At 43.1% G+C, this 23,726-nt stretch overlaps 1 protein-coding gene across 2 annotated transcripts; it reads left to right on the top strand.

Moving 5' to 3' along the window:
* Positions 1-462: 462 nt before the first annotated feature.
* Positions 463-18,127, top strand: IDH1 (isocitrate dehydrogenase (NADP(+)) 1). Of its 2 annotated transcripts, none has more exons than XM_080933276.1 (9): positions 463-555; positions 4,219-4,356; positions 6,476-6,767; positions 9,283-9,388; positions 11,045-11,222; positions 12,152-12,303; positions 14,746-14,886; positions 15,442-15,604; positions 17,252-18,127. In XM_080933276.1, exons 2-9 carry the CDS (start codon positions 4,235-4,237, stop codon positions 17,340-17,342), a joined length of 1,245 nt encoding a protein of 414 aa, XP_080789402.1. In that variant the 5' UTR covers positions 463-555; positions 4,219-4,234; the 3' UTR covers positions 17,343-18,127. The 2 variants fall into 2 exon arrangements, with proteins under 2 accessions (XP_080789402.1, XP_080789403.1); XM_080933277.1 differs by having other exon boundaries at positions 485-555; positions 4,227-4,356.
* Positions 18,128-23,726: the final 5,599 nt, after the last annotated feature.

Raw genomic sequence — 23,726 nt, 5'->3', positions numbered from 1 at the left:
TCTAGCAGAATCTGTAGTCCTCACACTCCTTTTAAAACAAAACCAAAACACCCAAACCCACATTTTTCAAAGGGCACAGTCCAGCCCTAAGACTGGAGACGCCAGGGAGGGATACCAGTCTAGGGAGCGCTCCCTCTTTTGTACCTTAACTGAGAACCTGGATACTCAAGGCTGGGATTCCTAGATGGTAACGGAAGCCAGAACCCTCGGCCTCAGCGCGTCCGGTAGCCTACCAGTAGGTGGCATTCTCGCTCCTCAGCTGCAGGGTGTTCCCGAGGAATCCCGGCGGCGTGGCAGTTCCATCCCCCCACCGGGAACACCCGAAGGCTGCATCCCAGACTTAATCTATGGCCCCGCCCACCCCACGAAGCCCTCGACGACCAATGGCGTCGCGGAGGGGCGTGGCTACGGGAGGTGGGCTGAGGGGGTGGGGCCTGGGAGGAGACAAAGCCGGGAAGAGTTAAAAAACCTTGACCCTGCCCCTTGGGCGTCTGAGCGAAGGTTGTGGCGGCTGCTGTTCTAACTGTGAACCGTTCTAACAGCGGGTGTGAACCGGTGAGTAGCTGGGGTGCCTCCGGCTGCCAGCGGTCGCTCCTTCCCCTCCCTGCCGGTGCCCCAGGGCTCATAGCGGCAGCCGCCGCCCCTTACTATCAAACTATTCCATAGAAGGATAGAGTGAGAAAAAAGGAAGAAAACCCAGGTCTCGGCTGTGCAGAGATGAACTCAGTGGCAAGGCCCTGGTGAACTCAGGGACACTTCCAGAGTTTGGGAGTAGGGAAGAGAAACGGGAGTAGCAGAGTGCTGCTTGCCTTTCTGTATAGAAGGGCGCCCCTGAGGGTGGGATCGTACGATTGGGGCGGCGAGGACCTTGCAAGCAGTGACAAGTGGCAAGGCAGATCTATCTGCTCCCGTGGAGGAGAATTTAGTTTGAGGTGGACACACAGAACTCTCGAGTGCTGGGTGTAGAAGGAATAGGCAGGAAAACTGGTTGCAGAAAGGGTGAGAGCCTGGAATTTAGGCGTGTACCCCATCAAGATTCAGGGGTGGGACCTGCCTTGAGTGCTAATGAGTGAGGGGGTGAAGGTAGGCGGGCCTCCAGCTTGAGGCTGGAGTGTTTGCTTAGCCACTTGGGGGCGCCCTGGGGATTCGATTCCAGAGGAGTTCTGCAGCCATCTCAGAGACCTCGAATTTAAGGTCCTGGCACCTCTGAGAGGAGGGGCTGGCGTAGGGATCTGGAAGGAGGTACCACGTCAGCTTCATTAGCAGAACTTGCGCACAACACCCACAAGGATATCTTCTGTCTCCGAGTCACCTGAGGTCGAGCAAACCAGAGACCCGCAAAGAGCCGGTTGACCTTTATTTGGAAGGCTCCTGTGCAAATAAACTTCTCTCCTCCCCACCCCTTACACTCAAGCACTGTACTTTAAACCAGATAAACTGGGCTGTCAGGCTGGTATTAAATCCAAATAAATCCTTCTGGCTGGGGCAGTTGTATGCAAAGGCTTCTGGTTCCCGATTTTGCTTTGTTTTAGGAGATAAATTGAAACTACCGTTGTTTAAGTCATCAAAATTGAGAGGCCTTGTTATTACTGGAAGTCGATTCACCATCAAGATGAGAATTAGCAATTTTGCCCTCTACTCTGATTTCCGTAACGTGGCCACCCTGTATGGTTAATCGGGCGTTAGTGCACGTGTAAGCACCACAAAGAGGGAAGCAGGACTTTTCTAACTACTGCTGCTACTACTTCCTTAGCGTCCCCACATGTTTTGCAACTTGAACTTGGCTGAGGGAAAAAAAAGGATTGGCTCAAGACAGAAACTTGAGATTTATGGAAGTATAATTAAGTATGGCAAAGGGTTCCGATTGCTTAACTAGTCTATTGTGTTTGTTTTCTGGAACTGCGGAGACTGTCAGGTTGGAAGCAGGCTGCCTTCAGACTGTGTAAATAAACTGGTAACTGTTGGGCTTGGATCACGCTTCAAAAGTTGCCGTTGGGTGGAGTCAGAAAAAAATGTGAGACCCAAGAAGTCAGGGAATCTAGGGGTACCTCAAGCCCACACATCCCATGGAAATCAAACCTAGAAGAAACTCAACACTCGTCACAATCCAGCTTTACTTCTTGAATTTACTGGTCCTAAGAAGCCAACAGATAGATAAAGCAAAGGAAACCGGACTTGACTCATTCATTTGGTGCATTCTGAGATATAGAAAGATTATAGCAGAATTTATTCACCAAGAAGAAGATAACAAAACAAAAATTGCAGACATTCCAGGCCCTGGGGGGGGGTCTTTTGTTAGCTGTATCTGCCATCACAGAAAAATAGCCTCGTCCTAACAGTTGTGTACTGCTGGGTAGGAACATGACCATGACGGTGCAGTTTCGAAACCCAGCTAAGTTTGCTGTCTCTTGTTTGCCTTCAAAGCAAGGTCATGTGAAAATGGTACAGATTTTGAACTTTATGATCTACTGAAAGTTAATCTTTAAGTTGTATCTGATGGGTATTGGTTCACCCATACCCGTTTGTTGATTACTTTTAATTGAGTTTCAGAAACTTCTCGGTAATGGACTCAGGGTACCACTTCAATACTAGAAGTAGGATTCTAGAAATGCAAATCTCAAAGGTAAAAAATGGGACTTGAGAGTTGGGAAAATATTCCTGGCTTCTTGTGAGGAGCTGAGACCTACTGTCTAATAATCATTAGCTTTTTTTTTTTTTTTTTTAATTTAAGGATCAAATTAGTTTAGCTATACTTTCCAAGACAGCTTTGGGTTGTTATCTAATTGCTTTAAAGTCTCCCAACTTTTCTGGTCCTCAGCTATAACCTCAATAAATCTGCCACTGCATTTCTGGAAAGAAAGTTCCCCTTATAGTGTCCCATTGTGTGACAGAATGGGGAAATTCAACACATGCAGCCCATACAGGGATTCTAGGATGAAGTAGAGACATGACTAAAGTCCAACTTTGCAAACCAATGACTTCTGTTGGGTGACTTACAGGAATATGGGTAAGATTAGCAAAATGGCTCTGCATCACCTCACCCTAGCATGGGTGAGAACTCCCAAAAGCTGGGAATCTGGGGTAACACTGCACAGCCTGCTGGCAGCTCAACAGATTTCAGACTGTCCTTTCCAGGCGGCTGGTCTGGGTCTGATCTCACTTGTCTTCTTCAAATGTCTGAGAATCTCAGCTTCTATTGTTTACTCTGGGGGTGGGACCTAGAGACTCTACTCAGTTTCAGGGACATCCTGAAGATACTTTGAGTTGTTTACCTGCCCATTTTAAAAACTTGGTATAGGTTAGAATTTCAGCCACCAAGGAAACAGTTACACAACAGTGTCTTATAAGGAACAGATATTCTCAGAGGTTTGGGGACCTTTTTGCCTATTGAGCAACAATCATGTTGTTCTTTAAAGCCTTGAAGTTTCTCTTTTTCCAAGCAGTTACCTTTGCCCTTTATTGGAATCAGATAAATTAATACTTTTGGTTTGTTTTGAGACAGGGTTTCTCTGTGTAGCTCTGGCTGTCCTGACACTTGCTCTGTAGACCAGGTTGGTCTCAAACTCAGATCCACCTGCCTGGCATACGACATCAGTGCCTGGAAAATCCATACTTTTTAAAGTGATGGCCTTCCGAGAACAATGTAGTGTCCTATCAGACAAATAGCTGTTCTTGCCCCCGAAAAGCCAAGGGAACAGCGCAGGATTTGAAATATCAAGAAAAATAACTTGGATAAGCCTGTGTACCATGCAGGGGCCTTTCTGTATCCTGATTTCTCTATCTGAGAAGAAATCACTTCAGTAATATAGCCCCACATTGAATCATCTCTGTGATAACAGATTTGCTCTTGTAATGGTTGAGAATAATGATTGCATTATTAAGAGTGTATTTCAGGATCAGGTTTCCCCTACCCTTTAGCCAGATGTCCTTGGCAAAGCTATTCCTCTCTCAAGTGGAAAAATAATCTCTTACAGACTCATTTTATAATCCTGATTCAGAAGCCACACAGAGAAGTTCTCAGTCATGTTGGTAAATGTAATTATGACTATCTAGATAACTAGGCTATTATAAATTGTTTTCTATAATAGTCACCAATTCATTGATACTTCATTTCTACTTTATAACATGACAAGGTGCATCTCTCTCTCTCTCTCTCTCTCTCTCTCTCTCTCTCTCTCTCTCTCTCTCTCTCTCTCTCTCTCTCTCTCTTTTAATTAGAGTTATAGAAGTAAAAATGTCCAGAAAAATCCATGGCGGTTCTGTGGTGGAGATGCAAGGAGATGAAATGACACGAATTATTTGGGACTTGATTAAGGAAAAACTCATTCTTCCCTATGTGGAACTGGATCTGCATAGGTAAATACTTTGCTCTTCTCTGCAGCCAGCAAACTCGGAAACATTGTTTCACATTGTACCTGACATTTTGTTACATTATAATCCCTGTGCTTTGTGATAAGAGGTTTAAGGGTTTTGTTGTTGTTTGAGTTGGGTTTTTTTTGGGTTTTCTTTAAGACATAGAGACTCGCTACTTAGCCCAGATTGGCCTTGAACTCAAAACAGTCCTCCTGCCTCAGCTTCCCAAATGCTAGGGCAACAGTCATATGCCACAATTCTTAGCCAAAGCTCATTTTTTTATCTTAAATATATACAGATGAATCTTTTGTTTTAATTTGTGTGTGTATGTGCACACATTCCACTGTGTCCATGTGGAGATCGGGACAACCAACTTATGGAAGTGGATTCCTTCCTTCTACCATGTCAGCTCCAAGGATCTAACTCTCAACCTCAGATCATCAGGCTTAGGAGCATGAATATTTACCCCCTGAGCCATTGCTCCTATCTCAACATACTGTTAGAAAAAGGGAATCTCCTATTTCAACATACTGTTAGAAAAGGTGGGATTGACATTATTTCAAAGTTAAGCCCTATAAGAGAAACATGGCGATTTTGGGGGCCTGTCTAACTTTGTTTCCCCTGTGAATAGCTTAATAAACCAGCAGTCTGGAGCAGTTAGTATATGACTTGTGGAAGGAAAGAAAACAGGGGACGAGAGGAAATGTGAAATGTTTGTCCTTTCCAAATGGCTCTCCTGCTTATCTGCTGAGTCAGTGGGTGGGGCTTCCCTTCGCCTCCTGCATCTTCAGGCCACTTGCCAGAGTGCCCACCCTCCAGAAGCAGCTCCCTAAGAGTCCTGTGCCCTTCCCCCTGTTGGCTGTATTTAGAGGCAGATTAGGAAGAATGTTATTTGTTCTGTCCTTTTTTCTTTTTGTTTTGTTGTTGTTTGATTGGTTGGTTTTTTGTTTTGTTTTGTTTTTTGGGTTTTTTGTTTGTTTGTTTGTAGCCCTGCCTGTCCTGGAACTTGCTCTGTAGGCCAGGCTGGTCTCGAACTCAGAGATCTACCTGCCTCTGCCTTCAAGTGCTTGTACTAAAGGTGTGTTTCACCCACCTACTGGCCTGTGTGCTCCTGGTGTTGTTCATAAGCTTGCCCCTTGCTTTTGTGCACATTTGAGCTACGTAGAGACAATATTTAAAGGGTGAAGTGGTCAAAGGCTGGCATGGTATAATGTTGAGCAATATATTTAAGGCAAACTATCAATGTCTGCCTTTGCCTTGACCCAGAACCACTCTGTACACATCCTGTTGCTGAGTTGGGTACAGATACTTGGTTCACATTATGTCATTAGCTACCCTTTGATTGTGTAAATCTAAGCCGCTGATATTGTCTATATTACAACCAAAATAAAAAGCTGGTGCACCTCCCAGCTTGTGTTACTTGTAACCAACCACTACATACTTAAGCTTTATGGTTATTTCTTATGCTCCGTGGACAGCCAGCATCCATTCCTCTGCCAATAGTCTGCACTATGGGAGCTGGTGCTAAATACGGTGCATACAAGATAGTTGGTAGGTTCTATTGCTTCTCCAATAAACTTCAGGCTTGTTTCCAGAACAAAGAGACTTGCCAAGAAGTAGGGGAAGGTTCACCGTGTGACTAACTGGCTTTAACAAAAGAGTTCTCCGCACTGATGGGCAAGAGCTAAGCTTCCTAACACTTCCATGCAGAAATGCAGACCAGCCCTTTAATCCTTATAAAGTATGCAACTTACAGTGGGAAAATAAGGTTGACCTTGGCTTGAATTTGTTTGCTAGTTGTATGGATGGAAGCCAGGCTGAAGGGTTGCCTCTAAGCTGATGCTGCCTTCAAATGGTGAAAAACAGGAGGCAGTTTAGCAGACTGTACTGGCTTCAGCTTAGTTTCCTGATAGGCAGCTTCCACTATAAATGAGGGAGACAGGACACAGCCTCCTAGTGTAGCTTCCCTTTTTCTTTTCCAAGTTAAGCACCCATCTTTTGTTTGATGCTAAAACTTGACATACATGTTTAGGGTCTTCACTTTGGCCCAGCAAGCTCTGCATTCAGGTTGCAGCCTGTCAGTCTGTCTGCACAGTTGCCCTGACATCTCTCCCTCTCCAAGCTATGATTTAGGCATAGAGAATCGTGATGCCACCAACGACCAGGTCACCAAGGACGCGGCAGAGGCTATAAAGAAATACAACGTTGGCGTCAAGTGTGCAACCATTACTCCTGATGAGAAGAGGGTTGAGGAGTTCAAGTTGAAACAAATGTGGAAATCACCTAACGGCACCATCCGAAACATTCTGGGTGGCACTGTCTTCAGGGAAGCTATTATCTGCAAAAATATCCCCCGGCTAGTGACAGGCTGGGTAAAACCCATCATCATTGGCCGACATGCGTATGGGGACCAGGTAAGTCATTTGAGTGAGCAAAATTGAGTTTTCATGTTTATTTTTCACAGACCTTAGCTCCAATATCTTTGTTCATTCTTTGGGCATCTATGCCTTTAAGAGAGGTCTAACATATATTATACACAAACTATCCATTTACATATGTTTAGGAAAGGGCAAAAATACAGATACACTTTCAAATAAGTACCCATCTTAATACATTTTTCCCCCCAAATATCCTTTTGTTAAGATATTCCACACAATATCACCATTTTTGCACTGGTAAGAATGTATGCTCAGATCAGAGGGTTTCAATGTTGGCTGCTCAACGGGACCTTCTCATTTTGCTACTGGTGGTAATGGTGATGGGTTTGTTGCATTGCTGCTTTGATTTGTTTTGGGTTTTTAATGTCTGTTTGTTTGTCTTTGTTTTGTTTTACTTCTAGTAGTTGAGCCCCGTCTTAGCACAGTTGAAATTTGATCAGTGTTTTTTTTGTTTGTTTGTTTTGTTTTGTTTTTTTCTTAATCCCACCTATTCTAATGTGCAGCCCCATGAACTACCAGGCATTACATCAAATTGATCACTTCGTGGATAGAGAGAAAGTCACCTGGTAGTTGCAATCAGTCTTGTGAAAACATTCTGTACTGCTTGGAAAACAAATGCCATTCATTTCTGTGCTCCTACAGTTGGTCTCATTGGTGAACTGAGCAGAAAAGTTGCCAACAACACAGATTACCTAGTCTGTAGAAACTGAAGTTCCAGGTTTCAATAGAAAGTAGCTTGTACACCAAAAGGAACCTTAAACAAAACAGAAACATGTACTGCTAACAGGCAGAGGCTTCTATGAACTCCTTCCCTGAAAACTGTGGCCACAGCAGATGTCTGTGTTCCTGGGGGCCGGGTCACCAGCTTGGTCCTTGATGTGTCACATGGCTTTTGTTTCACACTGTTGTTCTTGATATTGACATCCTGGCCAGCCCTTCACAGATGTCTCCTGGAGCCCTAGGAAGGGAATCTAAGTGGCAGAAGTACCGATGCCCTAATCATTGACCTAATTAGCATGCTGCCTGCTCTGGTATTTTCTGTTTGTCTTTTGATTGCTTAATTCTTGCGGTTTCGGTCAATTGGGGAATGTATTCTATCTTCTTTTTCTTTCTTTTGTTTTTTAAATAGCATGTTGACTCTGGGTTTAATGTGCATAAATCTGTACAAAGGGCAAATAGTGCCTTCGTGTCCTCACTGTTATCTGACTGACCTTTTGCACACTGTGGCTAGGATTACTGTAAAGCAGCAGGTGTAGCTGGCACCCACCCTGAGAAAGGTCGCATGCAGCAATGACTTGTAAGTACCTAGTGTGTTGAGGTCACATGTCTCCACTGCAGAGTGGCTCAGGCCCATCTCGGAGGTACCCATTCTTTGAACTGCCTTAACCTGGGGCCATCAGTCTGCCATTGCTTCCAGAATGTCTGCTTTCTGTGGACATGTGTCGGTATTAGTAACAGGGATCATCACAGAGGGAGACTGAACCCTGAAAACTTAACAGCCGGTCACATCCCCAGCCACTTGACCAGGTGTGTCCTTCCCTAGTCCCTTCATGAAAAACTGGTGCCAGAATCAGATGTGCCTCCAGCTTCTAATTAGCATCAGGACATGATGTCAGCTCTCTTCCCATCATCAGGACCACTGCTGGCATCTCCCTCAAGCATTCCCTCTGGACCATAACCAAGATTATCTTTTCCTGTTGTCTCACTCCACCCAGCATCCCCCACCCCACTTTTGACATGTAAAATTTCTTCAAGATGCTTCTGATCCACAGCTGCCTTTACTCAGCTACAAGCTCCCTGAGGGGAAAAAGTCTGTGGTGGATAGTTTTGATTGTCATTTTAACAGTCTAGAATCACTTGAAAACGAGTCTCAAGAAGGAATTGTCTTGATTTCTGTTGGCCTCTTGGTTTATCTATGAGGGATTTTTTTTTTTTTTTTTTTGAATCAGTTAATTTAAGAGGGAAGGTCCTCCCTGAACATGGGTGGCACCGCTTCCCACCCACTGGACCTTGAGTTGGATGAAAGAAAGCAGAGCGTAAGTGTACACAAGTGCATTGCTTTCTGTTCCTGACTGTGGCGGTGATGGGGCCTTAGCCCCTGCAGCTGTGACTTCCACTGTGAAAGTCACTTCCACCTGGAGCTGAGCTGAAAGAAGCCCTTTCTTCCCTGAATTGCTGTTGTTGGAGGATCTTATCACAGCAACAGAAACAAAGCTAAGACAGAGCTTTGTCGCTTTCCATCCTCTCTGAATTGATGCTCAAACAGCCGCTGTCTATACCATAGGCTCCTGATGAAGATGTGCCGACCTTCAACATGCATTATTACTAACTAGCAGACCTCCCTCAGAGTGGACCCCACCACCCACAACCCCAGCTCTTAAAACCCAAGAGCCTCAAGTTACACACCTGGAGTTTGGCTTCATAATCTATTTTTTGCCCTTAGTGGTTTCAGGTGGGGTACTTTTTCTAATGCATGTTCCCCTCTTCACAGTACAGAGCAACTGATTTTGTTGTTCCTGGGCCTGGAAAAGTAGAGATAACCTACACACCAAAAGATGGATCTCAGAAAGTGACATACACGGTGCATAACTTTGAAGGTATGTGAAGTCTGTCTCTCCTGTATTTCACTGTACTGATGCCTTAGGCAACCTTGTTACAGTAAACTCAGCTATGGCCAAGTGACAGTAGCACACACCTTTAATCCTAGCACTTGGGAGGCAGAGGCAGGCCAATCTCTGTGAGTTTAAGGTCAGCCTGGTTTACAGACTGAGTTCCAGGACAGCCATAGCTACACAGAGAAGTCTGGAAAAATCAGAAGGAAAAAAAAAAGCCCTAGTTATGGACTGCCTAAAAAGACAACCTGAATCTACAATGAGACCCTGCGGTAAACAAGATGGAAGACCAACACCTGAAGTGGTCCTGATCTCCACACATTGTCTATGCACAGACGTGTGCATGCAGTCACTCACACATACACAAATTTATCTTAAACCATGTCCAGAATTTTAAGCATTCACACAAACAGGAAACCCAGAGCCTCCCCAGCATTTGCATTCCTTGCCTCCTCCAAGTGATAGTGTTTTCATAGATTCTATGTCTTCATAGATTCTAGTTCTACGGGTTTAGTGTTTTTCCCCATTCTCAGCCAAGTTAGCCTGGGGCCTTGGCATGGCTTCAGGTTCTGACTTTCAGTAATAACAGAGGTCAGTTAATAAAGAGTTGTGAAACACTGATGATTCCATGTGATGTAATTATTTACCGCAATTATCACAGGTGGGTTCAGCATCTCCCAGAAAGTTAGAAGATTTTTACCCAGTAGTTCAAATGCAAATCTTTCTCCATTGTGTCTACCTAAGTTTAAGATGCATGCTGGGAACTGAAGAGATCACTCACTGAAATCCTCAGATCCCACACACGAAGCCAGGCACAGAAAGTAAATATTGGTAATCCCAGTGCCCCTACAGGGACATGGGAAGCAGAGACAAGAGACTTTGGAGCTCACAAACTAGCTAACCTGATGAATGCAGTAGTGAGCAGTAAAGGAGATTCTGCCTGCAGCAGCAAAGGCTGAGGTTGTCTTCTGGCCTATGAGTGCAGTGACACACACACACACACACACACACACACACACACACACACACACACATCGTATATGTACAGAGTTAAAAAAAATAAAGTACAATCAGGAAATAGTGCATGCCTTTAATCCCAGCACTCGGGAGGCAGAGATAGGATCTCTGTGACTTTGAGGCCAGCCTGGTCTACAGAGCAGGTTCCAAGACAGCCAGTGCTACACAGGGAAACCCTGTCTCAAAGAAATAAACAAACAAACAAACAAGTAAAGAGTTCCAACTTCCTTGCCCATTCCTGAATACACTTCTAGTTCCCAGGGGTAGTTTTCCATATTTTGATATCTTCAGGATCTTTTGTTTTTGTCTTTGAGACAGGTTCTTGCTGTGTAGCCCGTGTTGTACCTCAGTGCCTGCAATCTTTGGGACCTTAAAGGCCATATTATTTTCTTACTACTGTTGCCTTTCTAAAATACATTAAGACATTCTTATCTAGAACAAATGCTTCCCCTCTGTGCCTGGGCAGTGGGCTGTTTAAGTTGGAAGTTCTCCTGGGATTTCTCAGTCCTGAGCCCATGGTGGCTGCTGAGAAATTGGTCCTTATTGTACATGGTTTTAGCCTAGGTACAAATACTACCATCCTAACATTTCTTCTCTTTGTTCTTGGTGATCTGCTCTCCACAGAAGGTGGTGGTGTTGCCATGGGCATGTACAACCAGGATAAGTCAATCGAAGACTTTGCACACAGTTCCTTCCAAATGGCTCTGTCGAAGGGCTGGCCTTTGTATCTAAGCACCAAGAACACTATCCTGAAGAAGTATGACGGGCGTTTCAAAGACATCTTCCAGGAGATCTATGACAAGTAACTACAGCCCTTATTCCTTTTTCTGTTTTCAAGTAAGAATTGAGGGCATTTAGGGTGTAGCTCTTGGGGCAAACTGACTGAGCAACATCATGAACCCTTACATTGATTGGGTAATGGCAAATATGAGATTTAGGACTGAAAGGAAGCTACTCTGAAGGGCTCTTAGAAGGTAAATGTGTTCTTAAATAGGGGCCAAGCTTTTTTTTTTTTTTTTGGGTAGGGACAGGGTTCTTCAGTGTTTGGATAAAGAAGCCCATTTATGTTGCAAATTACCAGTGTTTTGAAAGTGTGCGTTTCTGAAGCAGGCCCAGTTTGTTTTCCTTAAGACCTTTGCTTGAGTTGAGGTCTTTGTATGTAACGGTTCTCATTCCAGCCATGGTGAGGCGTACTTGTGTTTGCTCATAACATGGTGGAACTCTCTGTTAGGGGAGTGTTCAGATGGGAGCTCAGAAGTGAAGTGAGACCTTTGCTGAAGCAAAGCAATTCCTGTTCCTGTGCCCATCTGTCCAGGCTTGGGCACTGTGGCATCTGTCCAGGCTTGGGCACTGTGGCATCTGTCCAGGCTTGGGCACTGTGGCATCTGTCCAGGCTTGGGCACTGTGGCATCTGTCCCAGGCTTGGCCACCATTACATTTTTAAGATAAGCTGAATCGCAGATTCTGATCATTACTGAAAACGGTAGGAAGTAAAGTATGTGGGAGAATCTGTTTTTCTCATATAATTCTTAGACCTTCGTTCATAAGAGAGAACGGGGCTCTGAGAGACGGCCACTTTGAGGGTTCAGGATAGGAATGCTTGTCTGCCCCAAGGTTATGCTGTATCTACTAAAAAATGTTTCCTGTCCTTTGGCGGAATTGCAAATGGTATCCCTGATCAAACTGATTCTCTTTTATTCTTGTTTTTTCTTGTCTGTTTGCTTGTTTTAGGCAATACAAGTCCCAGTTTGAAGCTAAGAACATCTGCTATGAACACAGGCTCATAGATGACATGGTGGCCCAGGCTATGAAATCAGAGGGAGGCTTCATCTGGGCCTGTAAGAACTATGATGGCGATGTGCAGTCAGACTCAGTAGCCCAAGGTAAATCGAAATAAATGGCCAAAGGACCATGTAGAGGAGTCATGTCCTGGCAGTGAGGTTATTCCACAAAGTTGTCTGTTGTGACAAGGGACTTGAGGTTTTTGTTTGTTTTTATGACTTCTGTGTGCATTAGTACTTTGCCTGCATGTGTGTCTGAAAGCACCAGGTTCCCTGGACTTGGAGCTACAGACAGGGTAGTTATGCCATGTAAAATTCCCTGACTCTGCACCAGATTGCCCTTCGGTTTCCGGTTTACACAAGGGGAAGTCCACGAACCTGAATCTCTGCAGATGCGTGTTTGTGTGAGTTCCAATTATATTAATTTTGCCGCAGGAGGTACTGCTTTTGGTCTTGTGCAAGCTGAGTGTCTCTGATCAGTTTGAAAATCAGCAGGCCAGACCAACAGAAGATAACATTACTATCATATATACTGGTTAAGTAACTTTCCGTCCCTCTAAAATCTCATGTGTTTATGCCAAGTGGTGTCCTTTGTAGTGACACCGTGGTAGATAAAGTTAACCGATGGGTGTCATCAGAGTTCCAGGCAAGGTACACAAAGCCATTCTAAAGCCTTGCATGGCTAGGCGTGTTCTGTATCGTGAGCTAAATCCCCACACCCACTGTTGTTAAATGTCCTGCCCTCATAAGAAGAAAGTGTCTGAGAAATACTAAAGTGCAGTAAGGTCTGCGCTTGCGTAGAGCCTTAAACCACGTGACCTCGGAGAGCCAATCAGATTGCAAGGCAGCAGAGCTGGCCTCCCTCTTCTGGAGAGACACAACTTCTGTGTACTCACTGCCTTTCATTTAACGTTCTCGGCTTGACCATGGCACAGCTGGTGTTGTGGTAGATATGTTGGGTAGGAAGAATGAAGCCACCGAGTGGGGGGGAGCATAGGTCAGACCCACAGTAAAGCACGAAACCCCTCACCAGTCACTGCATCGGAAGCCTCGGGGCTGCACAGATACTGGAGCAGCTGCTCCCACACAGAAGCACCTTTGCTTTTTAAATGCTTTCCCTCTGTTTACCAATCTCAACCTGAGGAGCTGCTGTCAGATCAATGTGAGTAGATTTAGACTGGTACAGTTAGGCAACAGGAAGAGCAATCTCAATTCCTTGGGAGCCTGCTGAGGACTTGTTGCCAGCTCATGAGCTATTGGGGATCCCGTCCTTAATAGTTAGGAGTCCCTGACTTTACTCCTTGCCAGAATACCTTGGTTCTCTTTTTACATTTTCGGTGTGAGATCCGACGATAGGAAAATTCAGTGACTTTTAACTTTCGTATGAAGTTTTTGTTTTGTTTTGTCTAATCACTTACAAATGCATAAGGAGGAGGAAGATTGATTTCAGTGAAGTAAAAGATGACCATAGGCTGGTAAAATGACTCAGCAGGCAAAGGCATCTACCACCAAGCATGGTGATTAGAGTTCAGTTCCCAAGATCCACACAGTGGAAGGATAGAAGTTGTCCTCAAAAGTTGCCCTGTGATCTTTACACATAATATGGGTGCATATGTGCATACATATACAAATATGTATATTATTATTATTATTATTATTATTATTATTAATTTGTATATACATATACCAAATTAATAATAATAATAATAATTAATGCGACCAAAAAGTAAAATAAAAGAATCTTCTTGGTGTCAGACAAAAAAAAAAAGTAGCCTGCTTTTAACCTCTTTATTATAATTTATCATCAGCTTCATTAGGTGGTCATGGGGGGGTAAAGAAAATGGAAGTGCTTTGCAATCAAGTAACGAATGCATGAAAAGAAAAAGCAGTTGCATGGATTTAAAAGTGGCAGTAAGTTTCCCTGGATAGGGAACTGCAGAAACGAGTGGTTTGTCCAGAGCATTGAGCACAAGGGAAAGAAGAGTTGTTGCTACACCCACCCATCCCAAGCTGCTTTCAATCTGCCTTTGTACCCCCTCTCAGCAAGGGTGAGTGAGTCACAGGAGGGCAGCAGATACTCCACTTCCGTACTCCAGAACAAAGGGACATTCTGCACAGGACAATAGAGTGGGCTCTTACTTGATAGGAAGTTCTGTGCCAAGGGATAGAAGTATGCAGCCCCATGTTCATGGTTATGCGTGTCTTCCTCTAATCCCACAGGAACTCGGTGAAGGAAGTCCTTTTGTGATCTAACTTTATAGGCAGGAGGACTCAGCCGTGGGAACCACGAAACCACAGAAGTGGAATGGAGTATAGGTCACCCCTTAACACAAAGTAGATGCTCCTGAGAGAATAATGGCCTCTCCAGACAGTTTGATTCAGGCTTGAAGCATTGGTTCATTGCTTTCTGAAGGGCATCGCTGATGTTCGTATGCACGTGTGTTTTTGTTTATCATAACCCGTCAACGTCAAGTCACTTACCCTCATCTTAGAGCAGTGCTGTCCATGCGGCTGGACCCAACACTGCACACTCTACACTTACAGGTTACGGCTCCCTTGGCATGATGACCAGTGTGCTGATTTGTCCGGATGGTAAGACGGTAGAAGCAGAGGCTGCCCATGGCACTGTCACACGTCACTACCGCATGTATCAGAAAGGACAGGAGACGTCCACCAACCCCATTGGTAAGATGGCATCTACTTTACGGATTTCCAAACAGCTCTTCAAAGGCAACCTCAGAGGAGCTAAGACATATATCTTTGCTACTCAGAGACTCCTGCAAAATCATCACCAAGATCACCCCTTTGTTTTATTTAGAGGGTGAATAATGAGACAAAGTCTATGTAGCCTCTGCTAGCCTAGAGCTTTCATATGTAGCTCAGTCTTAGCCTTAAACTTGTAGTAATCCTCCTCTCTCTGCTTCCCAAGTTCTTTAAAGGGCAGAAGATCAATCTTCTATTTTGTTGAAGAGTAGATGTTACAGAGAGGAACATTTTCAAAAGCATTTTTCTTTACCCTTGGAACAATGAAGTGTCACTTAAGGCCAAATAGGTAAATCTCTTTTAACAAAGCTTCAGATAAAATATTTCCAACCATCCTAAAACTCATCTGTAACTCCCAGCACCTAAGGATGCCCATCACCGAAACAAAAGCCTGCCCCATATCTGGAAAGAGTGGAATACTAGGACTCTCCGTACTTGAGTGATTTGAAATAGTGACTGTTTGTTTTCTTTTCTAAGCTTCCATTTTCGCCTGGTCCCGAGGATTAGCCCATAGAGCAAAGCTTGACAACAATGCTGAGCTCAGCTTCTTTGCAAAGTCTTTGGAAGAAGTCTGCATTGAGACCATTGAGGCTGGCTTTATGACTAAGGACCTGGCTGCTTGCATTAAAGGCTTATCCAAGTAAGTGTGAGACACCCTGTGCTATGTGGTCAGATCACCCCTCACTGAAATTATGTGAGTTGTTTAATCTTTTCTGGGGTCAGTACACACGACGTGTGTATTGTGCAGTAGCAGGTAGATGACCTACTTAACTCTGTGAAATCACCTTTGTACAACCACACACATACACATTTGTCACTGTAGCAGGAAAGTGGTCATAGATCATAAAGAAATGCATAGGTACAGTGGCATGCCACTCAAACTCCCGTGTACAGAACTGGGCTACCACTAGATTTGATTTATGAGCGGGACTCTAACTTTGCTGATTTCTGACCTAGTGGGCAGCTGTTAAAATGAAAGGGTTCTAATTAATTAAAAAACAAACAAACAAATGAGGGAATGATGGCTCAGTGCTTGTGAGCATTTACTGCTCTTGCAGAGAACATTGGTGGCTCACAACCACCTATAAGTGCAACTCCAGGGATTAGGTAGCTTCACTGATGTGTGTGTATGCACACACATAACTTAATAAAAATAAATCTTTAGAAGAAATTGATACTGAAGTGTACTTGGGGAGTAGATTATTCTTCCCCTTTGTTTTCTTTAACTCTTTAACTTCCCAATGAGTAAATAAACTAAGTATAAATATAAGTGATCCAGATGGTGTAGTCCCTTCCTGGAGCACCTACCAGTGTCCCTGCGGTGCCAGGATTTTTTTTTTTTTTTTGAGGACCTGGGAGCCAGTGTCTTAGCTAGGTCAGCTGTTAATCAGAATCCTCTCTCAAGGAGAAATTATAAAGTCAGCCCTGAAACCATAAACACACAACAACAAAAATGGACTCATCAGGTTATAATTGCATATTTATGCATGCATATACATATGTATATAACAATAATAATTGGGGAAGAAGACTATCAATTAGAGAGAAGAGGGGCATGGAAAGAGCTAGGACTTGAGATAATTGCATTTCAATTAAAATGTATAAACATTTAAAAATTTTAAATAAAACAAATAAAATATGAAATCCTACTAAAATACAAATTAATATTATTTCCCACCAGTACACCATCAGAGATTTGTCACAGTTGGTATAGCCCAGGAAAGAGATGGACTCATTTACTACATATTTCTTAACTTAAATCTCCAGCAAAGATACATTTGCAACATTCCTACCAGTATAGTGGTTTTGTAACCTACTCTTTAGGCATTTATTAACACTTAAATCTCCAGCAAAGATACATTTGCAACATTCCTACCAATATAGTGGTTTTGTGACCTACTCTTTAGGCATTTATTAACACTTAAATCTCCAGCAAAGATACATTTGCAACATTCCTACCAATATAGTGGTTTTGTGACCTACTCTTTAGGCATTTATTAACAAACTTTAAATGGACCAGTTTCAGTCACACTGGCATTAGCCTGACCTAAAGCTCCTGTAGTTTGAAGCCACACAGCAAGTAGTCTCCTGTGAAAGCATGTGCAATAGGCCCCACTGCAGGTTACCTGAACACAGAGTAAGAACCTCAGTCAAGGCTCATAGATTTGTAACTTCTTAATATTAATGAGTTTTCTGCTATGATTTGTTTTTAATTATCTCCTGCCATATAAAAGAAAAAACTAAATTTTCTTCTTCTTTTTATTTTTTTATTTTTTTCTCTCCCCAGCATACAGCGTTCTGACTACTTGAATACATTTGAGTTTATGGACAAACTTGCAGAAAACTTGAAGGCCAAACTAGCTCAGGCCAAACTTTAAGGTCAAACCTGGGCTTAGGACAAGTCTTTGTGGTTGGTAACTAGGTCCACAGGTTTACATATAATTTTTTTTTAAGTAACACTCAAGGTTAAAAACAAAAATCGTTTTGTAATTTGTTTAGAAGATAGAGTTGAACTTTTCTATATATGTTTACAGCCTTTTTTTCTTTTTCATACAGTTATTACCACCTTAATGAATGTGGTGGGGAAGGTTTTATTTTTATTGTATTTTATTGTGTAGTAGTAGGCTAGGAATTATGTTAGTATCTGTTCACAATTAACTGTCATTTTTTTCTCTTGCTCTAACATAAATGACCAAAATCAGAAGTGCTGCAACGGTCAATAGCTTCAGTATGTTTCCCCATAATGGTGAAACTCACTCACTTCCCCTGCTGTCCGTGAGTGTAAACACTGGGGTGTGAACACTTTTGTGAGCAAATGTTGCACTGTGGTGGGGGGGGGCTGGAATCCATGTTTGTAAAGAGCATCTTCGTGTATACTAATTATATCTTCAGACCCCTGGAGAATTCCAAGTCTAGAATAAATACAGACCAGAGGTTTGTGCTCTTTGTTCTGTTTCTCTGATGACCCAGCCAAAGTATCATCCTACCCCAAACAGCACGTGTCATCCATGCTCAATAATGGGAGCTGCGATGTTTTTGGATTTCTGCTGGCCTGTTGCATTTCTTTTATATAAATGTGATTTTTTTCCCCCCAGAAGTTGATATTAAACACTAGTCTAGTCCTTTTAAACTGTCAATTTCAATTAAAATGGAGTACTAATGACTCTTCTTTGAAGTGTTTATTATGTGTTTTTAATAAGTGTTGTTCATTTCTTTCCCTATTACTGTAATAAAATACCTCGGTAAACACGTTTTAAAGGAGAAGGAGGTAGTCTTGGCTCACAGGTCACAGTGCAGTCCCAGTGTGGCTGGGAAGTCAGGTAGCAGGAGCTTGAAGCAGCTGGTCCTGAAGCAGAGAGCAATGAATACATACCCGTGCTCAGCACGCTTCTTCCATTGCACCCACGTCAGGACCCCCAGCCTAGAAACCAAGATGGTACTCCCCATAGCACTTAACAGAAACCAGAGATCTCTTGCATGAATGCCCAGAGGCCATATCCCAGGTGATTCTAGGCTCTGTCAAGTTGAAAAGTAACAGTCACAAATACTAAATTTGAAAACATTTCTTTTAAGAATCCCGCTGTGTACCAGGTAGTGGTGGCGGTGCATACCTGCAATCCCAGCACCTTGGGAGGCAGCAGCGGGCAGATCTCTGAGTTCTAAGCCAGCCAGGTCTACAGAGGGAGTTCCAGGATGCCCAGTGCTACACAGAAAATCCCTGTCTCTAAAAACAAAAAAAAAAAGCAAAACAAAAAAGTTTGCTGGGGAGTATATATGTAAATGAACAGACAGTGAGAGGGGAATTTGCCTGGGGAAGCACAGAGTAGGGCTTCAAGATCCTGCTTCCAGTGTAAGAAAAGAGGACAGACCTAAGAGACTAATAAACTATCAGCAGACTGCACAGACTGAGAAACATAGGAACTGTTCTGCAAGTTAATAGGGAGACAGTGAAGAGATATCTAAGGAGGGAAAACTGCGATCATGGTTTTTAAAACAGCACTCTTGTAAAGGATGCTTGGTGGAGGATCAGAGCAGCCACTGGTGAAGGAGGAAGACTACTTGGGTGGCAAGTGTAAAACATTAACTGAAAAACATGGAAGATCCAACTGGAAATTACACTCAAGAAAATGGGGTGGAATTCTGGGATCCCAGAAGTGATGGGTGGATGGGGCTGGAGACCCGGTTTGTAAAGTGTTTTTGAGACCTGAAGTCAACACCAAATACACCTAAAAAGGGGGGAATAGCCATCATCCAAGGCTGTCCTCTGGCTGACTTATGCACACATGTATATACCCACACATAAAAACTAATTGAATGAGTAGGTTTCTCTATAAGCAAGATGTGGGTGGTGAATGGAGTGAAGCCTCCCTGGCTTCTTTCTCAACACTAAGAGGAAGCTCCTCATCACTATCTTTGGGGTAGGAGGCTCTGTGAATCTGGACTCTCCCACCTCAAAAGTCTATTAGGGCCAGTGATGGTTCAGCACCTGCCCCCAAGCTTGACAACTTCAGATTGCCTTCTGGTGCACACATGTTGGAAGGAGAGATCGTGAAAGTTGTCCTCCAACTCTAACACATGCATGTGTGCCCCCCCCCCAAGGAATTAAAAAGTGTAGAACAAAATAAGTCAATGAGTCTGGTGACTGTCTCATTTTCTAGTCTGCCCTCCTGGCAAGCTTGAGCTCAGACTATAGACTCTGCCTATACATGAGGCTTTTCAGAATCTAAGCACACAGTGATGCAGCCTGCACATCTGACCTAGTTCCTCGGTGTTACCGCATGGTGAACCCCAATCTAAACCTGTAGTCACTCACCAGATCTCTCGCCAAGACCTCACAAGGTAGAGGCAGTTCATCCCAGACCAAACAAGTTATAAACAGCCATATGAACTTTTCTGAAGGGGAGAAGCTTCTAGTATTCATCAGTTTACAATAAAAATAAAAACTAAAGTAAAACAAACAAAGGCCTATTGGAGCCAAAAGCAATGCATATTTTAATTTTCTATGTAAACTAGAAGGCATTTTACCAAAGGTCATAAAACTCATAACCTGCACTTGAAGCTGGCCTCAAACTCATTATCCTACCTCAGTCTCTCAAATAACTGAGATTACAGGCATGAATCTGCTCTTGCGTGTTTTAGAATTGAAGTGGTTCTCTCTGAGGTCAAGACCAGCCTGGTCTCAAACTGGTGAGCTCCAGGACAGACAGAGACACCCAGAGAAACCCTGGCTTGAAAAACAACAAAAAAGTTTTCGACTTAACTTTTACATTCACAAAATGAGTGTCATCTTGGGTGATAGTGAGTGCTCGTGGTCTCAACTACTTGGAAATCTGAAGATTAGAAGATGGCCTGAGACCCAAAGTTCAAGATCAGCCTGGGCAACATAACATGACGGACTCCACATACAACTGTCAATGTGTGTATTCACCTTGCCTTATCTAAACTTACGAACTTCTATTTAGTACTTCGGTACCGATTATAACACCCATTTCACCCTTTATTGACAAGGTCATGATTTATGAAGCTTTGTGTTTGGGGTAGGACTTGCGGAGTAGAGTATGAGCCTACTAGGTACTAAGCCCTACACTGTTTAGTGCCCGGCACTGCATAGAATCAGACATAGTGGTATAGGCCTGGAGCCAAAGGCAGAACATCAGAAGTTTAAATTAGCCTCTGCTACAGAGGAAAGCTAGGTGCTACATGAGAACCTGTTTCAAACAAACAAACAACAAAAGGAGAGGTCCTGTTTCCACTTTCTTTTGTTTCATAGACCTTTCTTGGTAGGTGGTAGTTATCATTATAATGTGTTGTAAGGATGAGAGGGCACCAGAAGAAGCTTTGATTGAGACTACAGAATGTGTCAGCGGCCATTGGGGAAGGGACTTTATGAGTCCTAACTTAGCAAGGCATTGTCCCACTTTACCTGTTTGTTTCAGGTTCAAAAGTTTAGGAGGGAGAAAGTGTGGAACAGAACAATGACTTTGGACTGGGTGATCTCTTATCCCCTCCTGCTCACAAAGATTCTGGGAGTCTCTCAAGGGAGTGCCACTGTATTGCCCACCCAGCCTCTGGCCAAGAGCCAGTTAATGTCTAAAACAACTATCAGATGGCAGCTGCTGACTAATGTGTCCACGGGCTAATGGTTGATTTTGTAACCACAGGAGGGTCAGGGCTACTGACCTGGAAAATGATTCCTCAGCAAAACGTTGTCAGCAGCAGGATTCAGGAGATTTCCAAACTTGGGAATCCTTACATTTCACAAATACTCTTTCCTAGGAGAATTTTAAATGGAAAATAATCAAGTTCTAATCTTAACAACTAGAATGATAGCTCTCTGTACTTTTATATACATTATGTTTAAGAAACATTTATGTAATGTTAGATTTTCCCTAAATGAAGGTTCTTTCTCTTCCTGCTAAACTGGAAATAAGCTCAAACCCAATAAAACAAAGACAAACAAACAAACAAAGGCAACGAAGGCCTGGGACACGTGTATGTTTATTGATTAATATAAGCAACTTCACCCATGGTTTCTTATTTTACATCAGGAGACATGGAACTTTTAAGCTGCTAAACTGTAAATCAGGGATTCAAAAAAGACAGAAAACTTTGGGAACTTCTGTGGCCAAGCAAGAATGTTTTATTGAAAAAATTTTTTTGGTTTTTTTTTTGGGGGGAGGTGGTTGTGTGTGTGTGTGTGTGTGTGTGTGTGTGTGTGTGTGTGTGTGTGTGCGTGTGCGCGTGCGTGTGCGTGTGTGTGTGTGTGTGCGTGCATTTTTTGGTTTTGCTGTTTTGTTTTGTTTTGTTTTTAAAACAAGAGTTTCAGTGTGCATCTGTGGCTGTGGCTATCCTGGAACTTACTATGTAACTGGAGATTCACCTGCCTCTACCTCCTACATGCTAGGTTTTAAAGCTATAAAAATTTTTACATAGAAAACTTCTCTTGACTATTGGTGCAGCGTAGTGAACAGAAAACAAAGAAAAAAAATGTTCAAACAAGAGTCTAACAACAACCTTTTGATATACATCTTAAGTCTCTGGACTTTCCAGATCCTTAGTTTCCAAGGATAGAAGTAGCTAACACTCACATTGCCAAATCCCCAGTGTGGGGCAAAGGAACATTTCTCCTATACCCTCTAAAGGGTCACAGGAATAAACTGACAAAGATTGGCTAAATAGACAGAAAAGCATGGAAATATATTAATGTGTAAAATGGAAAAGTTACAGCCCAATGTGATTCAAAGACTCAATTGTCCCTTTCCTAAAGCACAGGCAAAGAGTGTCAGGGATAGTTGACAATTTAGGAGAACTCTTAGGTTTGCAAAACAAAGGCTGGCCCTGGACAAGGTCTACCCAACAGACAATGAATTGTGGATGATTATCTTAGGGTTTTATTGCTATGAAGAGATAACATGACCAAGATAACACTTATAAGGACAACATTTAACTAGGGCTAGCTAACAGGTTCAGAGGTTCAGTCCATTATCATCGAGGCAGTATCATGGCAACATCCCAACATGGTTCTACATCTTCATCTGAAGTCCACTAGGAGAAGACTGGCTCCCACATGGTTAGGAGGAGGGTCTTATTTCCCATCCTCACAGTTACACACCTCTCCAACAAGCCCACACCTCCTAATAGTGCTACACCCTGGGCCAAGCATATTCAAACCACCACAGTGATTCTCTAGGAAACCTAAGTAGAGAACAGTAGTGTGGGGCAGACCACAAACACTTATTCTATGAATTTGGTTTTCTCTGATTAAATAAATTTCGGGGGACAGGGGAGATTATAGGTAATTTATTGTGTTCCTTTCTTAGAGGATCAGGTCAGGTCAATAAAGGAATTTGCAGAGTGTTTCTCTTTACTCTAGATGGGGGAGGAGCATGAGGAGACCAGAGGGACCTCATTCTGGTACGTTCCAGCAAAGAAACAATATTTGGCATACTCCTTTCTGAGCCACAACCCTAGTTATTTTATAGCCAGTCCCTAATTAGGTTTTGGCTGATGTTTCCTTGCAATCTGACTCAAATTAAGCAAGTTTGTGGGGGAACAAAAGACAGAAGGGATATAGCATCTTTCTCTGGTATCTCCCTGTGTAAGGAGTAGGGCGTGTTACTCACCTGGGTAATGGAGTAACTGCCTTGTTTCACCATTAAATTATCATTTTGCCCTTTGTAAAACTGGGTGATAAGCAGAGGGACAATATACCTGCCTAGTGTTCTTCACGCATTGTTTTAGCTTCCACTGATGAGTTTATGTCCATCATACACTCTAGATGGTTATAGAGAAGAATTTGTGTGCTTACAGTCTTCCGTACTGAACACTTCCCTCCACTCATCTATTTGATTGATTTGCACCGTTACAGACTCACAAGTTCTGGTTTTATTCTCTGGCCTATAATAAAACACAATCACTATGCATCGTCGATGCTTAAATTGCCTCAGACGTACCCACAGTGAATCTTATCAAGTCATGCCCTCTCAGCATTGTGCCATATTTCATAAATGGTTATTTGAATAAAGAAAGAAACTATTTGTTACATCATGACACCTGACACCATGACCCACCCAAGTGAGGCTTCCTGTGAGATCAGCTTTCCACGTGGGCTCCCTCTTCCACCATCTAGACCCTCACTCCACCCAGGCACTGGCTCCCACCAGCTCAACTGAAAACATTCACTGAGGACTGTGCTTTTCAAGAGTGGAGTCCATAGACAGACTTAAAACCTGAACGCTACCGCAAAAAAGCCAGGTATGGGC

The sequence above is a fragment of the Micromys minutus genome (genome assembly GCF_963924665.1).
Source record: "Micromys minutus genome assembly, chromosome: 19".
NCBI classification, from domain to species: domain Eukaryota; kingdom Metazoa; phylum Chordata; class Mammalia; order Rodentia; family Muridae; genus Micromys; species Micromys minutus.
This window is presented reverse-complemented; position numbering and strand designations above follow the sequence as displayed.